This window comes from Oncorhynchus tshawytscha, linkage group LG33, assembly GCF_018296145.1.
Source record: "Oncorhynchus tshawytscha isolate Ot180627B linkage group LG33, Otsh_v2.0, whole genome shotgun sequence".
Taxonomy (NCBI): domain Eukaryota; kingdom Metazoa; phylum Chordata; class Actinopteri; order Salmoniformes; family Salmonidae; genus Oncorhynchus; species Oncorhynchus tshawytscha.
Genome location: NC_056461.1, coordinates 9,190,540 through 9,208,997, shown reverse-complemented (window position 1 = coordinate 9,208,997; position 18,458 = coordinate 9,190,540). Strand labels below are relative to the sequence as shown.

At 42.9% G+C, this 18,458-nt stretch overlaps 2 protein-coding genes across 2 annotated transcripts; both read right to left on the bottom strand.

Annotated features, from left to right (window-relative positions):
* Positions 1 to 90: 90 nt before the first annotated feature.
* LOC112230854 (uncharacterized serine-rich protein C215.13-like) lies at positions 91 to 4,291 on the bottom strand. Its single transcript, XM_042311197.1, has 3 exons — positions 4,033 to 4,291; positions 2,755 to 3,740; positions 91 to 1,036 (listed from the first exon to the last, which is right to left on the bottom strand). Exons 1-3 carry the CDS (start codon positions 4,127 to 4,129, stop codon positions 698 to 700), a joined length of 1,422 nt encoding a protein of 473 aa, XP_042167131.1. The 5' UTR covers positions 4,130 to 4,291; the 3' UTR covers positions 91 to 697.
* Positions 4,292 to 16,314: 12,023 nt separating this feature from the next.
* LOC112230853 (claudin-4) lies at positions 16,315 to 18,093 on the bottom strand. Its single transcript, XM_024397189.2, has one exon. The coding sequence runs from the start codon at positions 17,815 to 17,817 to the stop codon at positions 17,170 to 17,172; it is 648 nt and encodes a 215-aa protein (XP_024252957.1). The 5' UTR covers positions 17,818 to 18,093; the 3' UTR covers positions 16,315 to 17,169.
* Positions 18,094 to 18,458: the final 365 nt, after the last annotated feature.

The following is an 18,458-nucleotide window of genomic DNA, read 5'->3' as shown; positions in this document are numbered from 1 at the left end:
ATTACCTTAAACATATAAATCATATGAATTTCTATTATATCAGTTTCACAGACCGAGGTTAAGCCTATTGCAATAAATATAACACACACGTTTCTCACCAATGACTTTTAATTTGCCACGTGCTTCATTTTAACAATCTTTTAAATCATCTAGCAATCATTAAAATGATTTAACAATACACTAAATCCTTTAACAATCATTTAAAGCTGCAGTATGTAACTTAAGTTACTTGTGGTCATCCAATGTGATGCAACAGTAACAATATTGTGCTTCTAGCCTGCCTGAGAACTGCTGATTTCATTGGTTTTCATTTTGCCAGCTGGGTCAGATTTCCCCGGCAGGTTATGTGCTGAGCATAAAGTGTGATGTGTTTTCCGTCAGGGAGGAGGTGGTGCCACAGCTCTAATGGTTAGCACTATCATAGCTAGCGAGGTGAGCTCACGTCCACACTTGGCTAGCGGAGATACTAAGCTGACAGACATGGAAGATGCAAGGGGCAAACGACATGAACATCAGCCAGAGTAGCACTTAATTTGACCCTGGGGACCATCAGGGCAAACATGGGAAATCACAGAATCATAATTTGAGCAGACATTCATCCAGAGTGATTCACAAGTAAGGAGCATTGCTGGGTCATACATGAAGATGGAACATACTGTACATCTTAGTAAGGGTTAGTGGTAATCACTACTCTCCCCTACGGCCGTGTTCTCGCTATCTGCTCTGGCCTCGCTCTCTTCTTCCATTCACATTTCCTCATTTTCTTCCTTCTCATTGGTCTTGGGTGCTGGCGCTGGCCTCTGATAGGCTGATGGTCAGAGTTGTAGGTGTTTCTCTCCAGGAGAACCTCACCATTGGTGGAGTAGATGGCCTTGGACCAGGTCAGCACATTACCAGGGGTGTAGGACCAGTAGGACTGCCACCCAGACATGTAGGACATTATCCAGCTTGGGGAGAGGACGCTGTCCCACACTTCCACGTCAGTTACCTGCCCCTCAAACTTATACACTTTCAAGACAGGAGGCCCATTGGTCACCTACACACACACACACACACACACACACACACACACACACACACACACACACACACCATTTAATTAGAAAACATGATAATACAGTGCCTTTCTACCCCTTGACTTATTCCACATGTTGTTGTGTTACAGCCTGAATAAAACATGTATTAAATATACATTTGTCTCACCCATCTACACACAATACTCCATAATGACAAAGTGAAAAGAAAACAAGTTATTACAAATGTTTCCAAATGTATAGAAAAATAAATACAGAAATATCTCATTTGCATAAGTATTCATACCCCTGAATTAATACTTTGTAGAAGCACCTTTGGCAGTGATTACAGCTGCGAGTCTCTTTGGTAAGTCTATAAGAGCTTTCCACACCTGGATTGTGCAACATTTGCCCATTATACTTTTCAAAATGCTTCAATCTCTGTCAAATTGGTTGTTGATCATTGCTCGACAACCAGTTTCAGGTCTTGCCATAGATTTGGAGGTAGATTTAAATAAAAACTGTAATTCGGCCACTCACGAAAATACACTGTCTTCTTGGTAAGTAACTCCAGGGTAGATGTTTTAGGTTATTGTGCTGCTGAAAGGTGAATTCATCTCCCAGTGTCTGATGGAAAGCAGACTGAACCAAGTTTTCCTCTAGGATTTTGCCTGCGCTTAGCTCCATTCCCTTTCCAACACTATTATTACACACAGAGTCCATGATACATATTATGTGACTTGTTAAGCACATTTTTACTCCTGAACTTGGCTTGCCTTAACTTGAATAATATATCTATATAATAAAGGCACACTATATAATAAAGGCACACTATATAATAAAGGCACACTATATAATAAAGGCACACTATATAATAAAGGCACACTATATAATAAAGGCACACTATATAATAAAGGCACACTATATAATAAAGGCACACTATATAATAAAGACACACTATATAATAAAGACACACTATATAATACTATATAATAAAGGCACACTATATAATAAAGGCACACTATATAATATATAATAAAGGCACACTATATAATAAAGACACACTATATAATAAAGACACACTATATAATAAAGGCACACTATATAATAAAGGCACACTATATAATAAAGGCACACTATATAATAAAGGCACACTATATAATAAAGGCACACTATATAATAAAGGCACACTATATAATAAAGGCACACTATATAATAAAGGCACACTATATAATAAAGGTACACTATATAATAAAGGCACACTATATAATAAAGGCACACTATATAAGAAACCATTTTTTGTTTGTTTTGGCTCTGTACTCCAGCACTTTGGATTTGAAATGATACATGACTATGAGAGTGTAGGCTGTTAGCATTAAGTTGAGAGTATTTTTATCCATATCAGGTGAAATGTTTAGATATTACAGAACTTTTTATACACAGTTCCCCCATTTTAGGGGACCAAAAGTATTGGGACAAATTTACTTAAGTGTATGTGTAATAAAGTACTAAAAATGTCAGTATTTGGTCCCATATTCATAGTACCCAATGACTACATCAAACTTGTAATGCATTTGCCGTTTTGTATCGTATCAAATCCCAAGTGCTGGAGTACAGAGCCAAAACAACAACAACATGTGTCACTGTCCCAATGCTTTTGGAGCTCACTGTATATCACCCTCTCTCTCACCTATCCCCCCTCAACCTGCCCCCCCATCTTCACCACTTTATTTCCTCTTACCTGGCCAAACACCCTCTTCCTGATACTGACAGTCCTGCCCCTCCACACCTGGGCTAAACCCGTGTTTTTCTCCCAGGTAACGCACAGGCTGGTCCATGGGCGTGGCTCAATGATGGACCACAGCAGCCTATAGGAGCGGAAGGACTGAGAGGAGGAATGGATGGAGAGGTAGTCCATCCCACTGTTCCTTTCAAGTAACAGGTTCCAGTAGTTCCCCTGAGTGAGGCTGAAGAGAGTCAAGTCTTTTCCCTCCTCAGCCATGTAACGCAGACACACAGTCAGAGCAGAGAGAGAGGGAGAGGGGGTGGTGTAGGGATATGAGGTGTATGGAGAGGAGGGAGAAGAAGAGGTGGAAGGAGAATGAGAGGGGTAAGGGGTGGAGGAGGGAGAAGAGGAGGGAGAAGGAAAGGTGGAAGGAGAAGAGGAGGGAGAGGAGTGAGAATGAGAGGTGGAAGGAGAAGGAGAAGAGTAGGGAGAGGAAGGAGAACGAGAGGGATAGGTGGTGGTGGAGGGTGAGGGAGAGGAGGAGGGAGAAGGAGAGGGGTAGGTGGTGGGGGAGGGAGAGGGGGAGGTGCTTAGGGAGGGAGAGGAGGAGTAAGGAGAGGTGGAAGGAGAGGGGTAGGGAGAGGAGTAGGCAGAGGAGGAGGAAGGAGAGGTGGAAGGAGGAGATGGGTAGGAAGAGGAATAGACAGAGGAGGAGGAAAGAGAAGTGGAAGGAGAAGGGTAGGGAGAGGAGTAGGCAGAGGAGGAGGAAGGGGAGGAGGAAGGAGAGGTGGTGGCGGAGGGAGAGGAGGAGGAAGGAGAGGGGTAGGGAGAGTAGGCAGAGGAGGAGGAAGGGGAGGAGGAAGTAGAGGTGGAAGGAGAAGGGTAGATGGTGGGGGAAGGAGAGGGAAAGATTGCGTCTGTGTACATGGTGAAACCTATGCTATACGAATATGACACTGTAAACATCTGACCACGCAGGTCTGAGGTGGAGGGGCCTGGGCCTGGGGGCAGAGAATCAATCACTAATGAATCCCTCCATCAGCAATCAATCAATCAATCAAATATTATCTGTAAAAAGTGATTTGTTGCTGTACACTTCAAAGAACCCAGACCAAATGCAATGTAAGGAACGGTGGGGCATCGAAGCGAACTCCGGTCACTGACATGAAAGAAAAACACCCTACACAGCGTGCCAATAGCATTGACCCACTTGGTGGGAATTGTAACGTGCCTCATATAGAGGATCGCTACAATACAACCTGTGTCTGTATTTGTGTATTTGAAAAACGGTACCTGAAGGGGTTGTATTGGGTGATGATGTTCTTGCCCCAGTTCGTCCCAACACCGACAGCAGTGCGAGAGCGTTGAACAGCACGGAAATCATATCCATCTTCTCGAGTCAGACGCTTTGGCAGTGTGGGGCGTTTAAGAGAGGTAAGATCCTGAGTGAGAGCGGCCCCAATCAACATGTGGCTATGGGTTTCACTTCCCACTTACTATATAGTTTCGTTTCTGCAAAAAATGTCACATGTTTGTAAAGGAACTTGGCTATAGTTTATTTTAGACTGGTTGCAGTAGCCCTACAATCATACAGCAATGGAGACAATGGTCTTACAGACAAATCACCAAGATTCTGAAAAGAAAGTAACAGGTATAGGCCAGCTAGGTCAGCTATTTTTGAAGGGTTTACTTGCAATGATCTTAATATGTTATTGTTTCACTTACCTCACCTTCATTTGTTGTATAGCCCAGTAATTGTCTGCTTCTCCAAGGCCTGATAAGCCTGTTGGCTCTGACAGACTGTATCAGGGCTCATTCAGGAGACCAGGCACAATAATGTCTTCCTCATCCCTGTGACTGGGTCACTGGAGCAGACGTCGATCTTGTGTGTGTTCTTTTCTGTATATTCCGGTTTGGGAGTGTGTATTCATTTCTGTGTGCATGTGTGTGTACAATGGCTATGTGTGTGTGCTCCATTGACTCTGTGACTGGCCCATGTCCAAATTAGGCCATGGCCAGTCTGCCTGACCCTGGTGGCCTAATGATGCTGCTGATCCTGATGATGATAACAGATATTGTGGATTACAGTGTGTATGGTATGTGTCTCAGTATGTGTGTTTAATGCGTATTGTTGGTTCAGTCAGCTCCAGTCTCCCAGCAGAGACAACCAACAGACATTTCCCTCTGAGGCCCTGATTCCATTTCTGTGTATGTGTGTGTGTGTTTTCTTTTCTTTTGGATCTGAAAGTGCATCATTTTCATTCCATATTTCCACTGAAATCTACTTAATAATGGGTATTATTTCAGTTCTCACAATCCTCTTTGAATCCAAATATAGCACCATTTGTCCAACAAATGTAAAAGAAATGGTTCAGATAAATACAGTCAAATGTAATCTGCATACAACAATATCACGTTGTTCTCCATCAAGCTCTATTCCCTGGATTGAGCGACGAGTTCTAATTTATGATGCTAGGGGTTCTGTGGCTAAAGCAAATAAATAACTGGACAGAGGGCATCCCTGTCTTGCCCCTCAGGATAACTTAAATGAATCAGAGATTTGTCTATTTGTTCTTATAGCTGTTTTGGGGGTTTTATACAATTGCTCAATCCAGGAAATAAATACCACACGAAGACCAAACTTTTTTTTTAGACAGCCACCAAATACACCTATGCCAAATATGCCTATAAAATAACAAAGTGAAATACAGACACAGAAAACAAACACCCACAACCAAAATGGGGAAAACAGGCTACCTAAGTATGATTCTAAATCAGAGACAATGAACGACACCTGCCTCTGATTGAGAACCATACTAGGCCAAACACATAGAAATATGACAACATAGAAAAAAGAACATAGACTACCCACCCCAACTCACGCCCTGACCTAACACAAAGACATAAAAAAGGAACTAAGGTCAGAACGTGACAGTATTGAGATATGAGGTAAACTCCTTATCTCCCAGTAACATTGTGTTGAATCGCCATGTCAATGTCATTGGCATAGGAGTTTGAGCTTAAAAGTGAAGGACTATGATCAAATCAAATCAAATCAAAGTGTATTTGTCACGTGCGCCGAATACAACAGATGTAGACCTTACAGTGAAATGCTTACTTTCAGGCTCTAACAAATAGTGCAAAAAAGGTATTAGCTGAACAATAGGTAAGTAAAGAAATAAAAACAACAGTAAAAAGAGAGTGAAAAATAACAGTAACGAGGCTACATACAGTAGTGAGGCTATATACAGTAGAGAGGCTATATACAGTAGTGAGGCTATATACAGTAGTGAGGCTATATACAGTAGTGAGGCTACATACAGTAGTGAGGCTATATACAGTAGTGAGGCTATATACAGTAGTGAGGCTATATACAGTAGTGAGGCTATATACAGTAGAGAGGCTATATACAGTAGTGAGGCTATATACAGTAGAGGCTACATACAGTAGAGAGGCTTTATACAGTAGTGAGGCTATATACAGTAGTGAGGCTATATACAGTAGTGAGGCTATATACAGTAGCGAGGCTACATACAGTAGTGAGGCTACATACAGTAGTGAGGCTATATACAGTAGTGAGGCTATATACAGTAGCGAGGCTATATACAGTAGTGAGGCTACATACAGACACCGGTTAGTCAGGCTGATTGAGGTAGTATGTACATGTAGATATTCTAGGAATTTACATTAAGGAGCAAAGTTAATTAAAGAAAAGTTTACAATAAAAAGCATGTTTTTTAAGTCAGATTTGCTATACGGTTGTTAATTAAATTTGGGTTGTCTTCATTTGGGCAATAGCAATTCAGTTATCCCATCATTGTGTCACAGGTCAGGGTTTTCTCCCTTCAGTGTACTTCCTGAGGTTGCCACTGGAGAGCACCCGTGGGTTACTTCTAGTATCCAGGTGACCCATATTAGGCTTATTGGGATTACCTGCTGGATGACTATTTAAGTTCCTCTGTGGACTGGGCCAGTTGCTCAGGTCTCATGTTTTGGTCAGTGTTCTCGTGTGCCCTTGCATTGTTGTTTTGCTATGGAGACCTTAAGTAAATATTATGGATTTACCCTTACCTCTGCCTGTTGTGTTTCTATGCACCTGGGTCTGAGTTCGTACTAGCACTAATGTCACCCAGCAGAGATTTCTCCATCGTCCGAGGGACACTCCAAGCTCCACCATTTACGATCGGCTCTCACTCACCATGGAACAGTGATTGGTCGCCATGAGGCGCGGCTGAAGACATTGTCGGAGGATTTAGGAACTCTTGTGTTCACTCTACAGACGGGAGACACTGCTGCTGCACCTGTGGTTTTCACTTACACGCACACTTTCCACACTTGTATTACCCTCGGGTGAACACCACATGTATTATAAATGTCTGGGGGTGGCACTCAATGAAAATGTGTTATTTGACATGTTCTACACAAAAATACTGAATCTATGAATGTTTGTCATTTATCTTTGTTTCATAGTGTAGATCCTTCTTTTTATTCAGTTTAGTCACATGATTCCTCAATTTGCAGTACGTTTGCCAATCGCTTGTGCAGCCAGACTTATTAGCCATTCCTTTTGCCTCATCCCCCTCAACCAGACAATTATTCAATTCCTCATCAGTCCACTGGGATTTAACCGTTTTTACAGTCATTTTCTTAATGGGTGCATTATTATTAGTAACTGGGATAAGCAATATCATAAATGTGTCAAGAGCAGCATATATTTGCTCCTCATCACACACCACGGACTAAAAAATATTCTTTACATCAACAACGTAGAAATCCCTACAAAACTTCTTGCAGGACCTCTTATACACTATATTAGGCTCAGCCTTTTGGAACTTTGGTTTTCCTAGATATGGCTACTACATTGTGATCACTACATTCGATGGATCTGGATACTGTTTTCAAGCAAATTTATGCAGCGTTAGGTAAAGATGTGATCAATACATGTTGAGGAGTTCATTCCTGTGCTGTTTGTAACTACCCTAGTGGGTTGACTAATAACCTGAACCAGGTTGCAGGCACTGGTTACAGTTTGAAGCTTTAGGTGAGGCAGATGAACCTGTAGCTGTATTACTTCAACAGTATTTAACATTAAATCCTCTCTAAGCTTTACAGGAATGTGGCTTGTTAAATGTTGTGCCTTGTTAAATGTTAATTTGTGGAATTTCTTTCCTTCTTAATGCATTTGAGCCAATCAGTTGTGTTGTGACAATGTAGGTGTGGTATACAGAAAACCCTATTTATGGCAAGAGCAGCTCAAATAAGCAAAGATAAATTACAGTCCATCGTTACTTTAAGGCATGAAGGTGAGTCAATCTGGAAAATGTCAAGGAGTCACCTCAGCTGCAGAGGATACGTTCATTAGAGTTACCAGCCTCAGAGATTTTTGGGTCCAACCGCCGTGTCTTTGTGAGATGCAGAGTAGGTGAACAGATGATCCCCCCCCATGTGTGGTTCCCACTGTGAAGCATGGAGGAGTAGGTGTGATGGTGTGGGGGTGCTTTGCTGTGATTTATTTAGAATTCAAGGCAGACTTGACTAGCATGGCTACCACATCATTCTGTAGTTGTATAACAACACAAGACGAGACCCAGATGCAGACACGGGTTTGAGCTCTGATATTTATTATAGTCAAAGGGGTAGGCAAAAGGCAGGTCGGGGACAGGCAAGAGTTCATAACCAGATCAGAGTCCAAAATGGTACAGGGTGTCAGGCAGGCTCGAGGTCAGGGGCAGGCAGAATGGTCAGGCAGGTGGGCTCAGAGTCAGGACAGGCAAGGGTATGCACCAGGAGGACAAGAAAAGCAGAGACCGGGAAAAACAGTAGCTAAGAGAAAACCGCTGGTTGACTTGGCAAACAAGATGAACTGGCACAGACAGACAGAGAACACAGGTATAAATACACTGGGGATAATGGGGAAGATTGGCGACACCTGGAGGGGCGTGGAGGCAAGCACAATGACAAGTGAAACAGATCAGGGTGTGACAAGTTGATTCCATATTTGACTCACCATCTGATTCGGTCTTATGTAGAACTTTTTTTTTTACATTGGATAAAAGTAGAGACTCAGAGCTACAAAGTAGTATGTCATACACTGCATTTGAGGAACAATGGGAAAGTAATTCTGCTTTGAAAGTTGATCAACTCGTAAACTCACTTCTGAGAAAATCGCCTTTGAATGTTTTGGTATCCAGTGAAGAGCTCTTCCTTATCTACACCCATTCAGCATCGTTCACACCCTCTTAAGCTTTTGTCCCACCCATCTCGTTTCGCTCTCAGAGCGCACACTTGATACTCTGGCCGATGATTTGTTTATGCATAACATGAAAACAGCCTAACCAGCACTGCTGGAACAATTTCATTATGCTTTTCTGCAGACTTTTACTGACACTGGTCATATTCAACGGGTGTTGTACACACGTCACGTAATGTTAGCTAATGAGCCAGGTGCTCACTATGAGTCAGCCAGTTAGCTACTTAAAACCTTTTACGGCTAGGGGTTCCGCTAGCGGAACGTTTCGACAACATAACTTTCATACATTCACAAGTCCAACACACCAAATTAAAGCTTAACTTCTTGTTAATCTAGCCACCTATCCCAAACCGGTTTAACAACAATGAACAGTGCCAACAATGCCACAGAGCTAACCAACCAGGTTCAATGTTAGCTAGTAAACATTAGGCTCTAACTAGAAAAGCAAACAGCTCCGGGATATGACTAATGACGTCAGCTAGCTAACAGTACACTTTAGCTTGAAATTAAACCCCTTTCTGTCCAAATTAGAAACTAGCTGCATCTGAAAATGTAGCTAGCTAATGCTAGACTATCTTACCTGTATACATCATCATGCATGATGGACGGGTCTCCCTGTCAGGAATGCCATACCACAGTTGCACTTAGTTTGAAGATGTAATCGGGAGACAGGTGTTTTCTCCATCTCTTTTTATTTGATTTATTTACTCTTTATTTTACCAGGTAAATTGACTGAGAACATGTTCTCATTTACAGCCTGGGGAATAGTTACAGGTGAGAGGAGGGGGATGAATGTTAGTTAGTTATCATACTCTAATTCCACTGATTTCAAAACTTGATCCTCCAGAAAGTGGAGAGCAACACTTATGCAGCTCCAATACACAATACATTTTACAAAAGCCGCATTCAACAGGATTATCAACCCAGCCTGACGAGCTCAAATAAACAGAAGCCTTCTATATGGCAGACCAATCCGAACTCATCGCTGCCCAGCCCACTCATTATCTCAGCCAATCATGGCTAGTTGGAAGGTTGCTGGCGTTTTGTGTGGCTAACCAGCAAGGCTGGCAATTTAACAATTTGTTTCATATATACAGATGGCATACACGTTTGTTATTAAGGCACATGAAAGTTCACATGTTCCAGAAGGCATTTCTACCCACAAAAATTGTTTTACGTCCAAACGGCTCTCCTGTAAAGACATGACTTGCAAATCCGGAATTGTATCACGTGTTATTTCATAGTTTTGATGTCTTATTCTACAATGTAGAAAATAGTAAAAATAAAGAAAAACCCTTGAATGAGTAGGTGTGTCCAAACAACATATTTTCCATAGTAATAATACATTTTCTTCACAAAAATGGCTTTTACACACACGTCTACAGGTAACTGTTGAGGAGCTACCTCACAATTGCTCTGACTGTGGAAAGTAGTTATCTGACAAAATACTATTTGAGCTAACATAGGCTAATGCGATTAGCATGAGGTTGTACGTAACAAGAACATTTCCCAGGACATAGACACATCTGATACTGTCAGAAAGCTTAAATTCTTGGTAATTTAACTGCACTGTCCAATTTACAGTAGCTATTACAGTGTAAGAATACCATGCTATTGTTTGAGGAGAGTGCACAGTTTTGAACATCAAAAGTTATTAAGGCACACCAGTGATCTTACACAGGAGAAAACCATACAGTTGCTCAGAGTGTGGGAAGAGTTTAGCCCAGCGTGATGAGACACCAGATGGTTCACACAGGAGAGAGACCTCATGAGTGCCCCTGCTGTGGGAAATGCTGTTTCTGATTAAATGCTCTGATAATGCACATGAGTATTCACACTGGAGAGAAACACTCCATTTACTCAAATCAAATCAAATTGTATTAGTCACATGCACCTGTAACGGTACTCGTCCTCGTCTAATGACGAGTATGAAAGATCGGACCAATGCGCAGCGTGGTAAGTGTCCATTTGAATGAAATACGACTGAACACTGAAATACAAAAGAACAAGAGAAATAAATGAAAACCGAAACAGTTCTGTATGGTGAAACACAGAAAACAACTACCCACAACCCATAGTGGGAAAACAGGCTGCCTAAGTATGGTTCTCAATCAGAGACAACGATCGACAGCTGCATCTGATTGGGAATCATACCAGGCCAAACACAGAAATACAAAACATAGAATGCCCACCCCAACTCAAGCCCTGTCCAAACTAAAATAGAGACATAAAAAAGGAACTACGGTCAGGACGTGACAGCACCGAATACAACAGGTGTAGACCTTACAGTGAAATGCTTACTTACGAGACCCTAACCAACAATGCAGTTAAAAAAATAATAATAAGAAGAAATAAAAGTAACAAGTAATTAAATAGCAGCAGTAAAATAACAATAGCGAGACTATATACAGGGTACCGGTACAGGGTCAATGTGTGGGGGCACCAGTTAGTCAAGGTAATTGAGGTAATATGTACATGTAGGTAGAGTTATTAAAGTGACTATGCATAGATAATAACAACAGAGAGTAGCAGCGGAGTAAGGGGGGGGGGCAATGCAAATAGTCTGGGGAGCCATTTGATTAGATGTTCAGGAGTCTTATGGCTTGGAGGTAGAAGCTGTTGAGAAGCCTCTTGGTCCTAGATTTGGTGCTTGGGTACTGCCGTGTGGTAGCAGAGAGAACAATCTATGACTAGGGTGCTGGAGTCTTTGACAATTTTTAGGGCCTTCCTCTGACACCGCTGGTATAGAGGTCCTGGATGGCAGGAAGCTTGGCCCCAGTGATGTACTGGGCCATACGCACTACCCTCTGTACTGCCTTGTGGTCAGAGGCCGAGCAGTTGCCATACCAGGCAGTGATGCAACTCTCTCGATGTTGCAACTGTATAATATCCTTTTGAGGATCTGAGGACCCATGACAAATCTTTTCAGTCTCCTGAGGGGGAATAGGTCTTGTCGTGCCCTCTTCACGACTGTCTTGGTATGCTTGGACCATGTCAGTTTGTTGGTGATGTGGACACCAAGGAACTTGAAGCTCTCAACCTGCTCCACTACAGCCCTGTTGATGAGAATGGGGGCCTGCTCGGTCCTCATTTTCCTGTAGTCCACAATCAGCTCCTTTGTCTTGATCACGTTGAGGGAGAGGTTGTTGTCCTGGCACCACACGACCAGGTCTCTGACCTCCTCCCTATACGCTGTCTCATCTTTGTCAGTGATCTGCAAATGGTGGTGTTGGAGTCGTGCCTGGCCGTGCAGTCATGAGTGAACAAGAAGTACAGGAGGGGACTGAGCACGCACCCCTGAGGGGGCCCTGTGTTGAGGATCAGCGTGGCAGATGTGTTGTTACCTACCCTTACCACCTGGGGGCGGTCCATCAGGATGTTCATGATCCAGTTGCAGAGGGAGGTGTTTAGTCCCAGGGTCCTTAGCTTAGTAATGAGCTTTGAGGGCGCTAATGGTGTTGAACGCTGAGCTGTAGTCACTGAATATAATTCTCACATAGGTGTTCCTTTTGCACAGGTGGGAAAGGGCAGTGTGGGGTGCAACAGAGATTGCATCATCTGTGGATCTGTTGGGGCAGATTGCAAATTTGGAGTGGGTCTGGGGTTTCTTGGATAATGGTGTTGATCTGAGCCATGACCAGCCTTTCAAAGCACTTCATGGCTACACACGTGAGTGCTACGGGTCGGTAGTCATTTAGGCAGGTTACCTTAGTCTTCTTGGGCACAGGGACTATGGTGGTCTGCTTAAAACATGTTGGTATTACAGACTCTGACAGGGAGAGGTTGAAAATGTCAGTGAAGACACTTGCCAGTTGGTCAGCGCCTGCTCGGAGTATACATCCTGGTAATCCGTCTGGCCCTGCGGCCTTGTGAATAGAGTTAATGATCTTAATCACATCGGCTGCTGAGAGCGTGATCACACAGTCATCCGGAACAGCTGGTAGTCTCATTCATGTTTCAGTGTTATTTGCCTCCAAGTGAGCACAAAAGTAGTTTAGTGCATCTGGTAGGCTTGTGTCACTGGGCAGCTCTTGGCTGTGCTTCCTTTTGTAGTCTGTAATTGTTTGCTAGCCCTGCCACATCCGTCGAGGGTCAGAGCCGGTGTAGTACAATTCGATCTTAGTCCTGTATTGGCGCTTTGCCTGTTTTATGGTTCGTCGGAGGGAATAGCGGGATTTCTTATAAGCTTCCGGGTTAGAGTCCCGCTCCTTGAAAGCATCAGCTCTAGCCTTTAGCTCAGTGTGGATATTGCCTGTAATCCATGGCTTCTGGTTGGGGTATGTACGTACTGTCACTGTGTGGACAACATCATCAATACACTTATTGATGAAGCCAATGACTGATGTGATGTACTCCTCCATGCCATCGGAGGAATCTGTGCCCGCAAAACAGTCCTGTAGCTTAGCATCTGCTTCATCTGACCACTTTTATATTGATTGAGTCACTGGTGCTTCCTGCTTTAATTTGGCTTGTAAGCAGGAATCAGGAGGATAGAATTATGGTCAGATTTGCAAATGGAGGGCGAGGGAGAGCTTTGTATGCGTCTCTGTGTGTCGAGTAAAGGCGTTCCAGAGTTTTTTCCCCTCTGCTTGCACATTTAACATGCTGATAGAAATTTGGTAAGACAAATTTAAGTTTCCCTGCATTAAAGTCCCCGGCCACTAGGAGCGCCGCCTCTGGGTGAGCGTTTTCCTGTTTGCTTATGGCGGAATACAGCTCATTGGGTGCGCACTTAGTGCCAGCATCGGTCTGTGGTGGTATGTAAGACAGCTACGAAAAATACAGATGAAAACTCTCTAGGTAGACAGTGTGGTCTACAGCTTATCATGAGATACTCTACATCAGGTGAGCAAAACCTTGAGACTTCCTGAGATATCGTGCACCAGCTGTTACTTACAAAAATACATAGTCCGCCGCCCCTTGTGTTACCAGATGCCGCTGTTCTATCCTGCCATTACAGCGTATTAACAGCCAGCTGTATGTTGATAATGTCATCGTTCAGCCATGACTCCGTGAAGTATAAGATATTGCAGTTTGGAATGTCCCATTGGTAGTTTAACCTCTAGCATCGAGCAATCCCGTATCCGGGAGCGTAATTATAGCCTCAAGCTCATTACCATAACGCAACGTTAACTAATTAATGAAAATCGCAAATGAAATGAAATAAATATATTGGCTCACAAGCTTAGCCTTTTGTTAACAACACTGTCATCTCAGATTTTCAAAATATGCTTTTCAACCATAGCTACACAAGCATTTGTGTAAGAGTATTGATAGCTAGCATAGCATTAAGCCTAGCATTCAGCAGGCAACATTTTCACAAAAACAAGAAAAGCATTCAAATAAAATAATTTACCTTTGAAGAACTTTGGATGTTTTCAATGAGGAGACTCTCAGTTAGATAGCAAATGTTCAGTTTTTCCAAAAAGATTATTTGTGTAGGAGAAATCGCTCCGTTTTGTTCATCACGTTTGGCTAAGAAAACCCCCCGAAAATTTAGTCATTACAACGCCAAACTTTTTTCCAAATTAACTCCATAATATCGACAGAAACATGGCAAACGTTGTTTAGATTCAATCCTCAAGGTTTTTTTCACAAATCTATTCGATGATAAATCATTCGTGGCAGTTTGGTTTCTCCTCTGAACCAAATGGAAAATTGCACGCAGCTGGAGATTACGCAATAATTTTGACGGAGGACACCAAGCGGGCACCTGGTAAATGTAGTCTCTTATGGTCAATCTTCCAATGATATGCCTTCAAATACGTCACAATGCTGCAGACACCTTGGGGAAACGACAGAAAGTGTAGGCTTATTCCTGGCGCATTCACAGCCATATAAGGAGACATTGGAACACAGCGCCTTCAGAATCTGGGGCATTTCCTGTTTGAAATTTCATCTTGGTTTCGCCTGTAGCATCAGTTCTGTGGCACTCACAGATAATATCTTTGCAGTTTTGGAAACGTCAGAGTGTTTTCTTTCCAAAGCTGTCAATTATATGCAGAGTCGAGCATCTTTTCGTGACAAAATATCTTGTTTAAAACGGGAACCTTTTTTTATCCAAAAATTAAAAGAGCCCCCCCATATATCGAAGACATTAATCTTCCGGCGTAGGTCATCAATTTTATTTTCCAAAGACAGCACGTTTGCTAGCAGAATGGAAGGCGGTGGTGGTTTATTTGATTGCCTACGAATTCTCAGAAGGCACCCCGACCTCCGGACCCTTTTTCTCTGCCTTGTCTTCACACAAATGATGGGGATCTGGGCCTGTTCCCGGGGAAGCAGTATATCATTCACATCGGGCTCGTCTGACTCTTTAAAGGAAAAAAATGATTCTGCCAGTTCATGGTGAGTAATCGCAGTTATGATGTCCTAAAGATCTTTTTGGTTATAAGAGACAGTAGCAGCAACATTAGGTACAAAATAAGTAAAAAAATAAGTTACAAACAATATAAAGAAACAACCAAAAAAACACAATCAGTTAGGGACATGTAAAACGTCAGCCTTCTTCTCTGGCTCCATCTCTGAGTGCGGGAAGTGGTTCTCCCAAGATAGAGACTGGAAACAACACCAGATAAGACACCACCCTAACCTCTGACCTTCCGACACAAGGCAGCTTCAGTAGAGGCACACACCCAATCCCAAATCCACCCTCTGCCCCTCCCTTCCTAGCTAATACCCCCTAGCCACTATACCAGGGGGTGGCAATCTCAATTCCCAGAGGGTAGAATGTCTAATGGTTTTTATTGTTTGCTTTCAATTTGTGTCCAATTAACACCTAGACAACCAGGAGAGGGGAGTTCCTTATCAATTACAAGGGAGGAGCGAAAACCCACACAGTGTCATTTGAGATTTGCTGTACTGTGTTCAGAGAACAGTCCTGTAGGCCTACTGTAGTTCTCCCTTTCTGTTAGACTCACACACGCTGCTCTCCAAATAAATACGACACATTTTTGGGCCAAAGCGTTTTTTTTGTGACCCGTCAACTGTCATTAGCTTGTGTTTTTACATTCAGTCACTTTGAGTCACATTCATCCATCAGTGCTTGTTTATGTCATTGTGAACCAGATGGTGATAGCTGGTGTGTGCTGAATTGGCTGTGGTTAGGATTACACACATTCCCTCTATGTTTGTGTAAGGCTTTGTTATGTGTGTGTGTGTGTGTGGTGTGTGGTAAAAGGTCAATGTAGAGAAACTTCAGTAGTTCAACTGAAACTGTATTGTGAACTTTACTTGATAAAGATATTCAGTCAGATATTCAGTCATAATATTATAATAAAAGTAGCCTAATGCACAATAATACTACTACACAGAAACACAAGGGAGATTGTGAATTGGGATTTCCTTTTTTATTAGAGAACAACAATTGCCCAGTACTTTAAAGAGGGGTAGGACAAAAGATAGATACACACTCAGCCATGCAGTAAAATACAACAGCATTCAAACGCAAATAAGCTCCTTTGATCATGGTATGAGTGAACATTTGTCTGAGTAGCATTCACTGTGTTACAAAGGAGGAGTCCAGTGTGGGAACCTAAACATGTTAACTATTACCAGTCTCTGCAAAGATGTACATTATGTGGTTATTTAAAACTTCCAAGCAGACACAGTAAAGCCAGTGGAGAACAATGAGCTTTATTCAGACTGTGACAGCAGACTCTGGCGAGACAATAGACTAGTGTCAAACGATAACAACATGAACATTTTTACAGAAAGCCTATATAATACCTGATGTCAAATAATCATATGCAAATACAAGATTTAAGTCTTGAAAATGTTACGCAATAGATAGACTACACAACAAGTGTTTCAACTTCTTGGTCAGCTACGATCTCGGCGCGTATAGGGTTCCATTCCTTTGGCAAAAAATTGAATTTTTCCTTTTCTGTTCAGCAGACCCATGAACCCATGAACCCAGACCCCTAAACAAAGTTGTAGCATACAACACAGAAAAAATACATTTTGGTGAAGTCGCCATGCCAATCAAAGCAAAGGAGGGGAAATAAAGGATCCTGATATCATCTCGCCTACACATAATGTCCCTTATCGAAGCTTCCGTTCTAGAGAAACACAATAAAGATAACATACGCAATGGGCATCAAACAGTAGGCTAAGTAGACAACTTGTCCGTCCAGGTCCTGTGCCAAGTTTTGATGTGAGTAAAACTCTCCTCTCCTCACCTACACATAATGTTTCTTGTCGAAGTCTCCATTGGCCGAGATGGTCTTGGTGGGGGCATATTTGATGGGGTAGGCGCTCTTGGCTCCCTGGGGACAGGAGCAGCACAGCAGGGTTCCCCCCAGAAGGAGCAGGGCTGTGGCCGCCCAGCCAATGTAGATGGCTGCTCCTATCTCCCTCTTCTTGGACGAAGACACATCTGGGTTGTAGAAGTCTACTATGATGTTATTGGCCATCCAACAGAGAGGAACCAGCACCAATAGACCGCTGATGATGTAGACCACCCCACCTGCGTTCACCACTTTGGCTTTCACCGATTCGGTCTTGATGCAGTTGGTGCACTGTGCTCCAGCGATGGTCACCACCAGCCCCGCCACCCCCAGCACCGCCGATATCACCGTGAGGGCGCGCGCCGTCTGCAGGTCCTGGCTGAGCGCAAGCATCGAGTCGTGCATTTTGCACTGCATCTGACCCGTGCTCTGCACCACGCACGACATCCAGAGCCCGTCCCAGAGGGTCTGCGCAACCACGATATTCATATCGATGAACGCCGTCACCTTCCACATGGGCAGCCCGCACGCGACCATGACCAGGAGCGAGCCCAGTAGGCACAACCCCATTCCAAGGACCTCCAGACACGCAGAGAGCATGGTGAGCCTTTTTCTTCTTTAAAACAGAGAGAGGAGAGTGAACACAAATGTAATTTAATATCCACTCGAGTATCAGAAGAATCTCTTTCTCCTATTCGCTCTAGAAATGTTAGGCTTGTAATAGATGATCAAAGAGAGGCTAGGAGAAGAACCTGTTTAATAAGATATCTAGGCTCTCTAGCAGGTCTGAATCCACTCTGTGTCAGAAGGGGGTGCAGCCTTTGTCATTTATGGGACCGTTATTCGCACGCTAACGTCCAGTGTGACAGTTGCACACATCTGTCAAAACAAAGCGGATAAACTTTGAGCCAACCAGTGACAAGCGCATCTCCTCATCAGCCAATGAGTAGGCAGAATTCGGATGCGGAGAGACAAAAGAGTTCAATGAGGAGAGAGAGAGAGAGAGAGTGAGACAGAGAGAGAGAGAGTGTGTGCATGGCAGTAACAGAAAAAGGAACACAACAGGTTAACTGTCTTCCTGGAATTGATCCTGAGGAAGAAAGAAAAAATAACAATGATGTGAGGTCAGAAGACCAGAAACAGAAATGGTCAACTATTTATGATAATAGACATTATATAGATTAGGAGAAAACTGATTTAATTCGTTGTTATACAATATATGCAAACCATAGTGTGTGTGT

What these genes read in the sequence shown, in the direction of transcription:
- LOC112230854 (XM_042311197.1), bottom strand. Translation starts at nt 4,129, where the DNA reads ATGGATATGATTTCCGTGCTGTTCAACGCTCTCGCACTGCTGTCGGTG. An exon ending in ACCCAATACAACCCCTTCAG is followed by an intron (nt 3,741 to 4,032) that starts GTACCGTTTTTC and finishes CTCTGCCCCCAG; the next exon opens with GCCCAGGCCCCTCCACCTCA. An exon ending in GGAAGAGGGTGTTTGGCCAG is followed by an intron (nt 1,037 to 2,754) that starts GTAAGAGGAAAT and finishes GTGTGTGTGTAG; the next exon opens with GTGACCAATGGGCCTCCTGT.
- LOC112230853 (XM_024397189.2), bottom strand. Translation starts at nt 17,817, where the DNA reads ATGCTCTCTGCGTGTCTGGAGGTCCTTGGAATGGGGTTGTGCCTACTG.